General features: G+C 29.5%; 1 protein-coding gene across 1 annotated transcript; it reads left to right on the plus strand.

Annotated features, from left to right (window-relative positions):
* Positions 1–11471: 11471 nt before the first annotated feature.
* LOC122507570 (KRAB-A domain-containing protein 2-like) lies at positions 11472–12881 on the plus strand. The gene is made up of 4 exons (XM_043620356.1): positions 11472–11655; positions 11938–12267; positions 12481–12711; positions 12790–12881. The coding sequence occupies exons 1-4, from the start codon at positions 11472–11474 to the stop codon at positions 12879–12881; spliced, it is 837 nt and encodes a 278-aa protein (XP_043476291.1).
* Positions 12882–14741: the final 1860 nt, after the last annotated feature.

A 14741-nucleotide genomic window follows, 5' to 3' on the forward strand; every position in this document is an offset into this window, starting at 1 on the left:
AGAATGCACCCTGTAAAAAAACAAAAATGGGAAATTCCAATAAAAAATTGCAAAATTCTGAGTCATCAACCCCTATGGAAAATTCTAGGATTGTTTTATAATTCCAAGAAATTAGATAAATTCCAAGAATCACATTGACATCATGATCTCAATACCCCCCCGAAAATTCTAGGAAGTATGACGTCATATCTGGCTCAGCATAACAGTCTGAATACCCCCCCCCCAATGGTTTGAGTCTGGGCTAAAAGTGTCGGTAACATGTCGGTGCAGGGATCTCTACATAGAACGCTCCCTGTATATCTACTTATGTCGTAAAACTGCTCAAAGTGTTAAATTTGATTTTGGTTTTCGTGTTTTATTTTTTTTTAAATTCTTCAAAAAAATTTGTAATCTTTTGCTTCCTCATGAGAAAGCTTTGCATTCGTGACGATTTTCAATTTTTCAAAAGAAGGTTATATGGACTTATTTTCATCTAGAACATATGTATATTCAATTCTGAGCAAATGTCCAGATGTATGTGTGTATGTGTGTGTATGTATGTCACAAAAAATTGTGTACAAATTATCTCAGACAAATTTTGATGGTTTATTATAGTCCTGAAATTTTGCAGGTTTATTGCAGTCATTAATACCTAAAATCGGACACAAGGATTTTCGAAAATATCTACAAAATTTTTTGTATACAATTTTTTTAAAATTACACTACCGTCGGGAATTATCGGTATGGCTGCACGCGCACGGCCCAAAAACATACCAATCTTTAAATCACGATTTTTTTGTAAATACAAATGTCAAAAAATTAACAAATATACCATTCGAAAGATTATTAAATACTGCGATTAATGATACATAACTTAAAATTTTAATAATTTATACAAAATTAGCAGCAATCGGCAAATTTGACAAAAAAAATTAAAAAATAAAATTTGTTCGGAAATTTTTTGAACCCCTGCACATTTTTTAAAAATTGTAGAAAAGATTTGAAACTTATATAGGTGTAATCATTCAAGTCTCATCTTTAATTTAAGACCAAAAAAGTTAAAAAATCTTAATCGGTTATCGAGATATCATTATAAACGGCCGAGCATTTTCAGCCAAAAACCGTTCAAAATCGACTAACTCAATGCATTTGTCAGAAAACATGCTCCGACGTTTATAATGATATCTCACGAACCGAATAAGATTTTTAAACTTTTTAGTCTCAAATTAAAGATGCGACTTAAATGATCACACTTATGTAAGTTTCAAATTTTTTCTACAATTTTTAAAAAATGTGCAGGGGTTGAAAGAATTTACAAAAAAATTTTATTTTCAAAATTTTTTTGTCAAATTTGTCGATTTCTGCAATTTTTGTATAAATTATTAAAATTTTCAGTTATCTATCATTAATCGCAGAATTTAATAATCTTTCGAATGGTATCTTTGTTAATTTTCTGACATTTGCATTTACAAAGAAATCGAGATTTAAAGATTGGCATGTTTTTAGGCCGTGCGTGTGCAGCCGTACCGATAATTCCCAACGGTTGCTCTGCTAGTAACTTTAATAAAACGAAAACATTAAATAAATTGAAATTTCGTCTAACATGTGACTTTTCTCAAAAGCGAAGTAATTGATTTTCGATTTTTTTCTTTCATTGCAACCACTGATAAATCAAGAAATTTTTCCCACTTATGCCAAAGTGGTGTTCTTTAGGGTTAAAATTATAATTAAAATTATATCAGTCGTTGCACAGATTTTACAGAAGGAAATTGAGTTAACCACAAAACATTCGTTTTCTTTTGTTTTTGAAGGTTAAATTTTTAAAAAGTGTAAAAATCGAATAAAACTCTGTGCAACTACTGACATAATTTTAAATATAATTTGAACCCTAAAGAACACCACTTTAGCATAAGTGGGAAAAATTTCTATATTTATCAGTGGTTGTAGTGGAAGAAAAAAATCGAAAATCAATTACTTCGCTTTTGAGAAAAGTCACATTTTAGACGAAATTTCAATTTATTTAATGTTTTCACTTTATTAAAGTTATTTTTTATTACATTTTTGAAATATTCAAGAAAAAACAAGTAATTTTCATATATTTCATTATTTTTTATCTTTTGGTATAACGGAGTTAAAAGTGTTTCAAAAATCCTTTGTTTCTGAAGCAAAGTTCTTTAAGAAAACGTCAGTCACACTCAATCTTCAAATTCTAAAAATTCAATCATTCAAACTCCTCAGTTCTACTCATCCTTCGGTTCTCGAAAAACTATCAACTTAATTAAGAGTTCTCTCAAGTATTCAAAATATTCTAAATCTTCAAGTTCAAGTTTAAAATATTCTAAATCCAATCCTCAAGTTGAAGTTCTAAATCTTTTCAAGTCCTAATTCAAATCTCAAAATCTTAAAGTTCTTAAAATATCAAGTTTACAAGTATTCAACGAGTCTCGACTTCATCTCCAGTTCCAGTTCGATTCTGATTCAACTTTAAATTATATTAAAAAGTGAGTAAAGTTAATAATTGCTGTCATTATTTCTTCTCTATCATCTTGTCACATTATTCCTATTCCTAGAATGAACTGTACTCCGTTAATTTTTGTATTAATCTGAGTATATAAATTCATTCTAAACCTTTTTTTTATTGAAGGAAGTGAATTTATCATTCGGTGATTAAATATTAAATTTGAAGAAGTTAACAATTTTCCCAAATCAATCTACACAAATAAATTAAATATCTTAAATAAATCTCGATAAGCTCATGGGCTTCAATGTATCGACAGCACAGCTGCCCTGATACAGAAACCTGCTTAATTTGAAAAATATTTTCAAAATTAATTAATAATTTCAAAATCATTAAAGAACTCAGAAAATAACAGTAGCATGGTGGGATACGAGCCCACGACCTTTTTATTGACGGTAGACTGCTCTTTTTTTATTTTAAAATATATATTTGATTCCTAAAATTTAAACCTTTGAATCCGAGATTAAGTATCGAACTTTGAGCTGTTCGAAAAAGATCTCATTCCTTTTATTTGAATTCAACCATCCTTATATTGTTTTCAAATTAAATCAAAAGAAAGAAAGAATAATCGAAAGTATTCCTTAGCTATTAGACGTAAAAATCTAGGCTAAAAACAAAACCAATTTAATTAAATTTTAATATTTAATTAAATTAAAACTAGTATTGTTACGAACAATATTTTTGGGTTGTAACACCTATATCACAGAGTCGCACAATACTCAAATATACGTTCGTATACTTAACTGCGACTCATATGGAAAGATGGCTGACACTTAGTAGCAAAAATTTACGTACAAAGATAGATGGCGCTAGTGTGATAAAATAAAATAAACGCGGTGGCTCAACCCTAAATTCTGTCCAACTCTGACAACTCTCCCCTATATATATGTACAGTACGAAAACCTACCACGTCAGTCATATCCCATGAGTGGGAGTGAGACAGACTTCTGCGATTCCCATACTTTCCTATGACTGACGGATAGCTTTTCTTACTATGAAGGAGTTTACACCGTAAGCCTGAAATATAAGCCTCCGCGAGCATAAACGGATATGCCTCCATGAGGATATACTTGCGTCTGCGCAAAGTGTTAGCCTGCAGCTGTGTTGTGAAAGAGTTTGCCTTGACAACGTGTTCGCGCAGGCGCAAATATATGCTCCTGGAGGTATATCCGTTTATGCGCGCGAAGGCTTATATTTAAGGCTTACGGTGTAAACTCCTTATATATTATATATTATATATATATATATATATATATATATATATATATATATATATATATATATACTTTGGAACTAAATAAAAATAAATTAAATATATATATATATATATATATGTGTGTGTGTGTGTGTGTTAGCCTGGCCGCGATTTGTTAAGAGAATTTTAAATCTGGTGATATCATTAAGCGCCGGGTAGAAAAAGTTTCCTTTTTACCTAGAGAAACAAATACGAAAATACTTAAGTTGATCTATAAATAATTAATAGACCCAAAAACTTGATAATATTATAGAAAAGAGATTTTATTGACATTTTGCATTTTAATATTAATGTCATAAAGTTTTGAATATCTCGGACTATTGTTTATGGATTTTTATGAAATTTACACATTTTTCAGGTAAAAAAGTGTACTTTAAAATAAAAATAATGTTAATAAAAAAATTAGTTTTTAAATAAAAAAATTTTGTTAAAGATTGTTAAACAATTTTTTTATTATTTACTCATCTCTGAGAAGTGTTATTAACATATTTGGAATCCTTATGAATTCACCTTTAATTTAATAAAACAAAATTGATAAAGACTCATCTGGTTCCGAAGATTTTTTTTTTTTTTTTTTTTTTTTTTTTTCTAAATGACTTCAGGCTTAGCCAACTGTCAGAACACACACTCTTATATACCAACTTGTTTTTGCGTTTCTACAGAACGACTTTGAGGTTAGGAGTACTCGCATTTGCCTGGACCACCCGTCTAATGGGTTTTCTCGCCAGTGGAGAGGGAAACTGTAGAAAACCTCTCCGAGTACAACCGGTTTATCGACAGTCGAATTCTAATGGTGTGTACCGGACAATAATCGATGGTGCACATCATTATACTTCGGCGTCAAACCTCCCGCTCAGATTATCTCATGTGCCGGAAAAATCCCAGGCTAATGGGCGCGAACCAAGTACCCTTAGTCCGCCCACCGAGCCAGGCATTCATCCGACCGAGCTAATCTGTCGGTCGTTCGGGAGATATTGGAGTTTTTGTAAGAAAAAAAAAAAAAAAAAAAAAAGACTAGCTGCAGCAACAAGGTGAGCTTCGAATAAAAACCCAAAAGTTCTTCACAGGTGTCTGGAAGGAAAAAAAAGTTTGCCTACGATGCCAAAACAATTCATTGTTACCCTCTGGTTCCTTAGCACCCTCTGAAAAGAGAAAACTTAACCCGAAAATCGTAGCTGTTCATTTATGGAAAAATCACCCCTTTATAGGGGTGATTTGGAATTTTTTCAGAAAAAATTGTTTTTAAGGAGCAAAAATAATTTTTAAATTATTTTGATAATTGTTATTTATGTGTGTGTTCACAGGGTTTAATTTTCTAGATACAATTGATTAAAAAGTTTTTTAAAAACAAAAAATTCAAATTTTTAACTTTTCTTTTATTTAGTTAACGATTTTTGATAACATCTATTTACATATATATGTGGGCAATTTCACGTCAGATTTCAGTTCACATTTTAAATTTTGAAAATTTGATTTTTGAAAAGCAGACCTTTTTCAATGGTCTACAACTTGAAAATTATTGGTCTTACAAAAATTTCGTTGATACAAAAAAGGTTCAGTTATTCTTCAACTTTTAAATGCTGTTACAAAACAAATTTTTTTAAAATTTTTTTTAAAAAAATAAAAAATTATATAAGCAAATTAATTTTTTTTAAAAAAATAAAAAATTATATAAGCAAATTAATTTTTTTTAAATTTGGACGTTTTAAAAAAAATTTTTAAAAAACATAGCTGGCAATGATAAGAATAGTTTGCAAAATGTTTCAAAGTGTGCTTCTTGAATTTGATGTGTTAAAATAAATTTTTAATTTTGTCGTGCAAGTTTTATGCGCGCTGCACAGTGCAAGTTTTACGCACGCTGCACTGTGCAAAATTTTCAAAAAATAAAAATTTGAACTACTCTCGTAATTTTTAATAACTTTCATTGCTAATTTTTACATATACTTATTATAACAATCTTTTTCTTCCTTCCAGACACCTGTGTCTTGCTCATCTAATTTTTTTTTGGTATCGTTTCAGTAAAGCCATACAATAATTTAATGACAAAAATTTTCGATTTTTTTCATTTCGGATACTTAAAAAATCTTCATTTGTTAGTGAGTTAGGCAAATTCTACCAAAATTGAGTAGAAATAGACTAAACTTCGATAATATAGAAAAATTTAACTACAAACATCTAAATTTCAAATGGTTCTGCAGATTTTCGGTATAACTGGATACGAATTCTACGTCAGATTTTCAAAATTCAAAATAGCAGATCATCGTATATGGCAGACGATTTGGTAAATCTGACATCATATTCGCATTCAGTTGTACCAAAAATACACAGAAGTATTTGAAATTTATATCCTGGTTTGTAGTAATATTCTTCTTCATTATTATCAAAGGCTTGTTTGTTTTTACTTAGTTTTCAAAGAATTTTCCAAACTCAGTAAACAGAATGAACAATTACTCAGAGGAAAATGAAAATAATTTAAATTTCAAAAATGTATTTTAAAGAAGAAAAGTAGCGTCTTTAGATGAAATATTGAACTTTTGGCATAACAATTATTTTTTGATGTTAAAAAACTGGTCTTTCGCACTTTTAAGTTAAAATACCTCGAAAACCTGACGTGCAGGGTCTACTATGACGCTGGATTCGGAATTATTACGTTGAAACTTTTGAAAAATTATTCTTTGATTCTTGTAAATTCTGTCGGCCTGTGGTAGTGTGGTACAAACAGTTTCTAAATTTTTGAAAAATTGATGATAAACGACAATTTCTTCATCAATTTTGGAAATTTTTAAGGCTCTACAGTAATTTTCTGTGCTTTTTACCATAGAAAATCTTTGTCGATGCTAAAAAAATTTGAATCCTCCGGCTGCTACTCTTGAAAAAATTGTTTTTCCATAGAATTTCTTTAAATTTTAAGAAAATATCTCTTCGGGTGCCCTTTAAATGTGGTAAAAATTTGAAAACCCTTTGCGATGCTAAATTTTGAGATATTGAAGTTCAAACTTTAACTTTTACATGTGATTATGTTAAAAATAAAAAATGTCAACCACAATATCTCGTTTTTTGACATGGCAAAGAGTTTAAATAATTAAATTTTAAATTAAATAATAAATTAAATAAATAATTAAATAATTAAATTTAAATATTTACAAAGAAACATTATCTCAAAACTTGAAGAAAATCTATTGAAAATCAATTTTCTCAAGAGTAGCAGCCGGAGATATACCTAAAATTTTTGATTTAAAAATTAATTTCTTTATTAACTTTATTTTTATTTCAAATTACAAACTTTTACCTAAAAAATGTGTAAATTTTATAAAAATCTACAAACAATATTTCGAGATATTAAAAATTTTATAAAATTAATATTAAAATTCAAAATGGCGTATCTTTAACAATTTTTAAATTTAAAAAAAAATTTTAGGGAAAGAAGTCTCTCATATATAATATATATAAGAGACTTCTTTCCCTAAAATTTTTTAAAAAAAATTTTTTTTTTTTTTTTTTTAAATTTTTTTTTTCTACCTTCGTTTGATCTTTTTTAATTTAATGTTTTTCATTCGATTTGAAATATTTGTATTATATAATATTGTATATATATTTAGCATTTTTACAAATAACCCAAATAACATACAAACTCATCTTTATATCACTATAACATAGTATTAGGGTGGTTCTTAAAAAGGTTTTTTTCGAATTTCTTTGCTCCCAGGGGCTTAAATGCTTCCAAATTAATAAAAAAAAATTCCCTAAAAATTTGAGCTCTTAATATTAACTTTTAGATAGTCCGCACTCAAACTTAAGTTTAAAAAATTTTTTTTATTTTTTTATTTTTTATTAATTTATTTTGATAAAATTTGGAAGGTGAATCAATACTCAGGAGTATTACGGTCACAAACACCTAAAATCAGACAAAAGGATCTTTAAAAATATCGAAACAAATATTTTTTAGCAATTTTTGAATTTTTGAAAAAAATCGATGATTTTTGTATTTTTATAAATAACTTTTTTATCTATTAATATTTTCATTAATTCTTGTCAAAATTACATTCCTGACATGAAAACAAATCGATTAATGTATGGGTCATTCCAGGCCAAATCGGAAATTATTTTGCTTTTGCATCTTAAATTTTTTTTTAACATTTTTTTTCTTTTAGTACTTTTTGAAACGAGCTACCTTGATTGATTTCAAATTTTTTCATAAAGCGGTTCAGGAGATCCAGATTTTTGGCCTACCGTTTTCATTGTGTATATAAACATTAAAAATTTCAAATTAAATAGATCCCATCGTTTTCGCACGATCAGACAAGGCTTAAAAATTGTTAATTTACAGCTAGTTTCTTACAAAATATTTTTAAAAAAATTGATTGATACATACATTGTTACAAATGAAATTTTATTTTAAAAATTATAAAATCTTATCGTAAATTAGGTATTTAAAAAATTTTTTTAAATATTTTTATTGAAAACTACGCGTGAAAACAAAACTTTTCATTATAAAAACGTCCAATTTGATCAATTTTTGACCGAGTTATAAGCATTTAAAAAAATTTACGTTAAGGTATTAGTCGCGTAAAATGGTTTTCGTCAGAATTTTTTCAAATTTTGCATACTTATTCCTGGAGTATTTATCTACAGAATGAGACCAATTTCATTAATTTTGACCGTTTCAAAGCTTCAAAAAATGAATTCAAAGTTCATACATTTTGCATGGAGGAAGCACCCTATGCATGTATTGATTTTGTTTAATAATTATTTATATGATAACTAATCGTCAGATTTTAAAACAAAAGTAAGGGAAGTGTTCCGGTTGTGGGCACCCTTTTGTTTTTGCCTCATAACATTTGTCCATGTGCATATTATACAAATATATGTGTACGAATTTAAAGCTAGAGGTCTAAGGTGACTGTCAGTGAAGGAATTAAATTGATTCCTTTAAATAAAAAAGTTTTATTAGAAATTTAGTGAAATGGGAATTTTTTGACAAAAAAAATTTTGTACCCGGTTGTGGGCACCCTTGAAAAATCCGCTAAAAATGGAAAAATATTAAAGGAAACCAACACAAATAAAGAAGAAATGAAAGTTTCTTTATTTTAAGAGAATTTGCTGGGATAAAGAACAAAAATGATGACACGTTTTCACACTATATGCTCATCGCTAACAAAAGCATAATGCTTGCATGTGAAGTAGCTAGTACGCATAACATAACGCACTTCGAATGCACTGAACGACTATATTCATCGCATTTAATGGAGTTTGCGGCTGTCACTTTCCTTGGCAGAAAGTTTAGATAGATGAGACAGTAGTCCTCATCATTGTCAGATGGTAGAGCCTCCTTAACATAAAGGTGCCCACAACCGGGAATGACAGTCATTTTTTAAAAAGACCAACACATTTTGTGATGCAGGATTTTGGTTAAACACGAAGGTAAATCACAAAATATAATGACAACACTGCAAAAAAAAAATTAAACCCTTTTTTTCTGAACGAATCTACACCCATATGTTGCTCTTCGAAAACAATACAAAATTACTTTTTTATTTATTTAATGCAAATTTTCTTTATTATGCTTACAGCTATTACACAAATGCATATATTTGTTTCGTTATCAATACGAAAAGTCCGTATTGTCAACGAACACGACTTGCAATACTTAGATCAGTAAAGTCTGCTTGCCGTCGAAGTTTACGTAGGGGTGCCCACAACCGGAGGGTGCCCACAACCGGCGCACTTCCCCTACCAAAGTATTCAATTAGATGAAACAAATAAATAAAAAAAACATGACATTTTTTGACCGCGCCAAACTATAAATAGTTATTAATAGTTATTAATTGTTATTTTTTTAACTTTCTGTCAATAGACAGAAAGTTAAAAAACTAACTAAATTATTTGAATTTTCATACGAACGAATAGAGTGGGGAGTTAAACTATTACACTCACTCTCACTGCCCCACTCTAGTAAGCGGCCCGGTAAACTTTTGACCAGAGCCAACTCCGTGACTAATACCTTAAAAACGTCATTTTTCAAAAATCTGTATCTTCTGAACCGCTTTATGAAAAAAATTTGAAAAAAATCAAGGTAGCTCATTTCAAAGAGTACTAAAAGAAAAAAAATGTTAAAAAACAAATTTAAGATGCAAAAGCAAAATAATTTCCGATTTGGCCTGGAATGCCCCATACATTAATCGATTTGTTTTCATGTCAGGAATGTAATTTTGACAAGAATTAATGAAAATATTAATAGATAAAAAAGTTATTTATAAAAATACAAAAATCATCGATTTTTTTCAAAAATTCAAAAATTGCTAAAAAATATTTGTTTCGATATTTTTGAAGATCCTTTTGTCTGATTTTAGGTGTTTGTGACCGTAATACTCCTGAGTATTGATTCACCTTCCAAATTTTATCAAAATAAATTAATAAAAAATAAAAAAATAAAAAAAATTTTTTAAACTTAAGTTTGAGTGCGGACTATCTAAAAGTTAATATTAAGAGCTCAAATTTTTAGGGAATTTTTTTTTATTAATTTGGAAGCATTTAAGCCCCTGGGAGCAAAGAAATTCGAAAAAAACCTTTTTAAGGACCACCCTAATATATATATATATATATATATGTTACTGTCATTGTCGATTATTGGGCATTGTCGACAATGCCCACAGGCACTGGACATTGTCGACAATGCCCGGGCAATGTCGACAATGCCCACGGCCACTGGGCATTGTCGACATTGCCCGGTCAATGTCTAAAAATATTCATATCGTTTAACTTTCCGGGCAATGTCGACATTGCCCGGTCCAACTTGGGCAATGTCGAAAATTTTATATAATAGCTTCATACGTCATGATATATACAAAGCTAATCACACAACAATAACGTATACAAAATTTACATCTATTGTACTGCAATCAAATTTCGACAGCTTCCTACTCTCTGTAGTATAAAGACAAATAATTTCGATTAGTTTGAAACTATCTGTCGTTAATTATCGTCGCGAATTTAATATTGATTATCATGGATATTTCCAATCAAATACGGTTTAATGAAATTTTAAATGAATTAATTTCTAAAAAACGCAACGATAATAGTGCATTTATTTCTTCCGTTGAATATGAAGAGTGTGTTAAAAAAGTGGAAAGTTTAAAAGTAAAAGAAAAGAAGACATCAAATGAATGTAGGTTTTTACGACGCTTTGACATAATTTCTGTAAATGATCAACAGAAATTAATGAAACCTATAAATAGTGGTAATGACAAAATTATTTATTATATTAAAAATGAAGATTTATTTGAAGTTCTTTGGAACACACATTCTTCGATTGGACATGGAGGCAGAAACAGAATGGAATATGAGTGCAAAAAACTATACTGCAACGTGACAAGAGAGTGCATTATGGAGTTCTTAAAATTATGCGTCGTGTGCCAAAAAAAAAGTTCGAATAAAAAGAGAGGCTTAGTTTCAAAACCTATTTTGCATTCCGCTTACAACTCCAGGGCACAGCTAGACCTAATCGACATGCAGTCGCAAGAGCACAATGGGTTCAAATTCATTATGGTTTACCAAGACCACTTAACCAAATTTGTGAACTTGCGTCCGCTTAAATCCAAAAGAGCAGAAGAAATTTCCTTCAATTTAATGAAAATCTATACCCTTTTTGGTGCACCTGCAATACTTCACTCCGATAATGGAAGGGAATTTGTGAATTCTGTCATTACAGAACTTCACAAGATGTGGAGTGAAGTAAAGATTGTACATGGTAAACCACGCCATAGTCAGTCTCAAGGATCAGTAGAAAGGGCTAATAGGGACATAGAGGAAATTTTGTCTGCGTGGATGGAAGAGAACAATTCAAAGGATTGGCCCAACGCCTTAGATATCGTTCAATTCCGTAAAAATCGATCGCTTCACTCAGGTAAAAAATTTATTTTTACTAAAATAATAAATTTATTTTTACTAAAATTATAAATTCATTTTTACTAAAATTATAAATTCATTTTTACTAAAATAATAAATTCATTTTTACTAAAATAATAAATTTATTTTTACTAAAATAATAAATTCATTTTTACTAAAATAATAAATTCATTTTTACTAAAATAATAAATTTATTTTTACTAAAATAATAAATTTATTTTTACTAAAATAATAAAAAATTATAATTATAAATTATAAATTATAAATTTATTTTTAATAGGAATAGGTCGTTCGCCTTTTGAGGCGATGTTTGGTTGCTTTGCACAAGTCGGACTTTTATCAATTGGAATTCCTGAATCAGAAATTAATAATATCAATACTGAGGAAGACATCGAAAGGATTTGCGCGGAAAATGCGGATAATGAAATCACAACAAGTGTGACTGACACACCTGTAACAACAGAAACAAATTTAGAGTTTCCGAATATTGAAAGCACTGTTCAAAGTAATCACATTTCTAACACAGTCACAGATACTCCGAATGCCACAGACGACTTTCAAGTTCCTTCTACATCCCGCCAAGACTCAAATTTGGACTTATCTATGCCTGGTAGTTATAATAAATATGATAATAAAGAATCTATTAATTTCAAACATTAGTTACAAAGTAAATGAATAGTACTAAAATGCTTTAACAGCAAATTATTGTTATTTTGAACATTGATAATATTAGTTTTAAATTATTAATACTTATTTATACAAAATTTTTTTATTAATATTTAATATTAAATAACATATTTCTTTAAATTAATTATAATTTCAGAGACTCCAATAAAAAAACGACTTCGAACCATTTCGGAAAACAGGGAAAATGCAAGAGAGATCTTGGGAAGGCAAGCAATAAAAATGTTGAAGTTATCTGCTCAAAACCTAACGACTGTTTCCATTGGGTCTACGGTTAAAATACCAATTCCTGATGTGGACAGGGCTAGGGGTACACCACGAAACGTTTTAGCAGCAATTATTAACATTGACAATGATTATTACACTCTGGGTAGGTGTCTTTTGTGGCTTACAAATTTCGTGTTGTAACTCTATCATTATTACTCTTTAATCAAATATTATTTTTCAGGAAACGAGCACGGAACTCTAAATAAGAAATACGTGCGAAGCGAATTTTATAAATGCGACGCAAACCTAATTATGGTTGAAGATGTTTTGTGAAGAGAAATATCTCTGAGAGAAGCTGCTTCCAAAAACAGTGTTTTTGGTGCTCAGGGGTATGAAAGATGCGCCTGCAAGACAGGATGTGCACAAAATAAGTGCAAATGTTTTAAAAATAAAAAAGTGCACATCAAAATGTCACAGCAGCCTTTCCTGCAAAAATAAATAAATAAATAAAGCATTTCTCTAATTAAATCGTCTTTTTTTAATCGTAAATAACATTGCCCAAAAGTAAGTGGGCAATGACGACATTGCCCGGGCATTGCTGACTATGCCCGGTCACTGTCACATTTTACTAAATTTTGTTAAAAATACCCGGGCAATGTCGACAATGCCCAGTGGCCGTGGGCATTGTCGACATTGCCCGGGCATTATCGACAATGTCCAGTGACTGTGGGCATTGTCGATTGTGCCCGGGCATTGTCGACAATGCCCAATAATCGACAATGACCGTAACATATATATGAGGCATTTTACGTGAAATGTCCTAAGTTGAAATTTCAATTTCTTGAAAAAAATTGAAACTCGAGGAATTTGTTGTTCTATCAAGTAGAAATGTGACCCAAAAAATATTTTTGATTTTTTCGAAAAATTGGAGGGGGTAGAGGGGGGTCAATTTGACCAATTTTGCCAACATCGGCTACTTTGTGAATTTTTTCTGAACATACTTGTAATGGGAAAAATTTTTTAGAATATGTTTCTGAAAGGTTTTTTCGTCCTCTTTCCAATGGTGTATTTTATTTGTTAATATTTTAAAAATTTACCCTAATTTTTGATAATTTATATTTAATTTTCAATTTCCCAAAAATCGGTCCGTTTTTTTTTTAAATAAATTATTGCAAACTAAAGCTGAGGTTTTTTCCTATCGGCATGTAAATTTTCAGAATGCCCTTTTTTTTGTTTTTGAGTTATTGAATTTCAAAGAATAAATTGCGGCGCGCAGCGTCCCGGGCGCCTCGTCTCACGCCGGTTGCCATGGGTTGCCACGCGGCTCAGTGCAACCGCGACGCAGCGCGCTGCAATTTATTCTTTGAAATTCAATAACTCAAAAACAAAAAAAAAGGGCATTCTGAAAATTTACATGCCGATAGGAAAAAACCTCAGCTTTCGTTTGCAATAATTTATTTAAAAAAAAAACGGACCGATTTTTGGGAAATTGAAAATTAAATATAAATTATCAAAAATTAGGGTAAATTTTTAAAATATTAAAAAATAAAATACACCATTGGAAAGAGGACGAAAAAACCTTTCAGAAACATATTCTAAAAAATTTTTCCCATTACAAGTATGTTCAGAAAAAATTCACAAAGTAGCCGATGTTGGCAAAATTGGTCAAATTGACCCCCCTCTACCCCCTCCAATTTTTCGAAAAAATCAAAAATATTTTTTGGGTCACATTTCTACTTGATAGAACAACAAATTCCTCGAGTTTCAATTTTTTTCAAGAAGTTGAAATTTCAACTTAGGACATTTCACGTAAAATGCCTCATATATTATATTTTTGGTATAGCTATACAGAAAAGAACTATTTTCTTTAAAGAAACATTAAAAATTGCTGCAAAAATGCAATAAAATCTCTTTTTTCACATTCAATCAGTTTTTGGGTCCATTAATTATTCACACATTCACTTTATTATTTTTGTATTTGTTTTGTTAGATAAAAGGGAAACTTTTTCAGCCCGGCACTCATTGATATTAAATAATTTTACAAAAATGGCCAAGCTAGTGTGTGTGTAAAAAATGTCAAATTACATTTTTATGTGAGTAGTATTTTTAAATTGTAAGAAAAGAATTTTTTGTAACAAAAGAAATAAATAGGTATGTTATTAATAAAAAATATTATTTTCACTTTAAGTAGAA

Source organism: Leptopilina heterotoma, unplaced genomic scaffold, assembly GCF_015476425.1.
Source record: "Leptopilina heterotoma isolate Lh14 unplaced genomic scaffold, ASM1547642v1 Lhet_472, whole genome shotgun sequence".
Classification (NCBI taxonomy): Eukaryota; Metazoa; Arthropoda; class Insecta; order Hymenoptera; family Figitidae; genus Leptopilina; species Leptopilina heterotoma.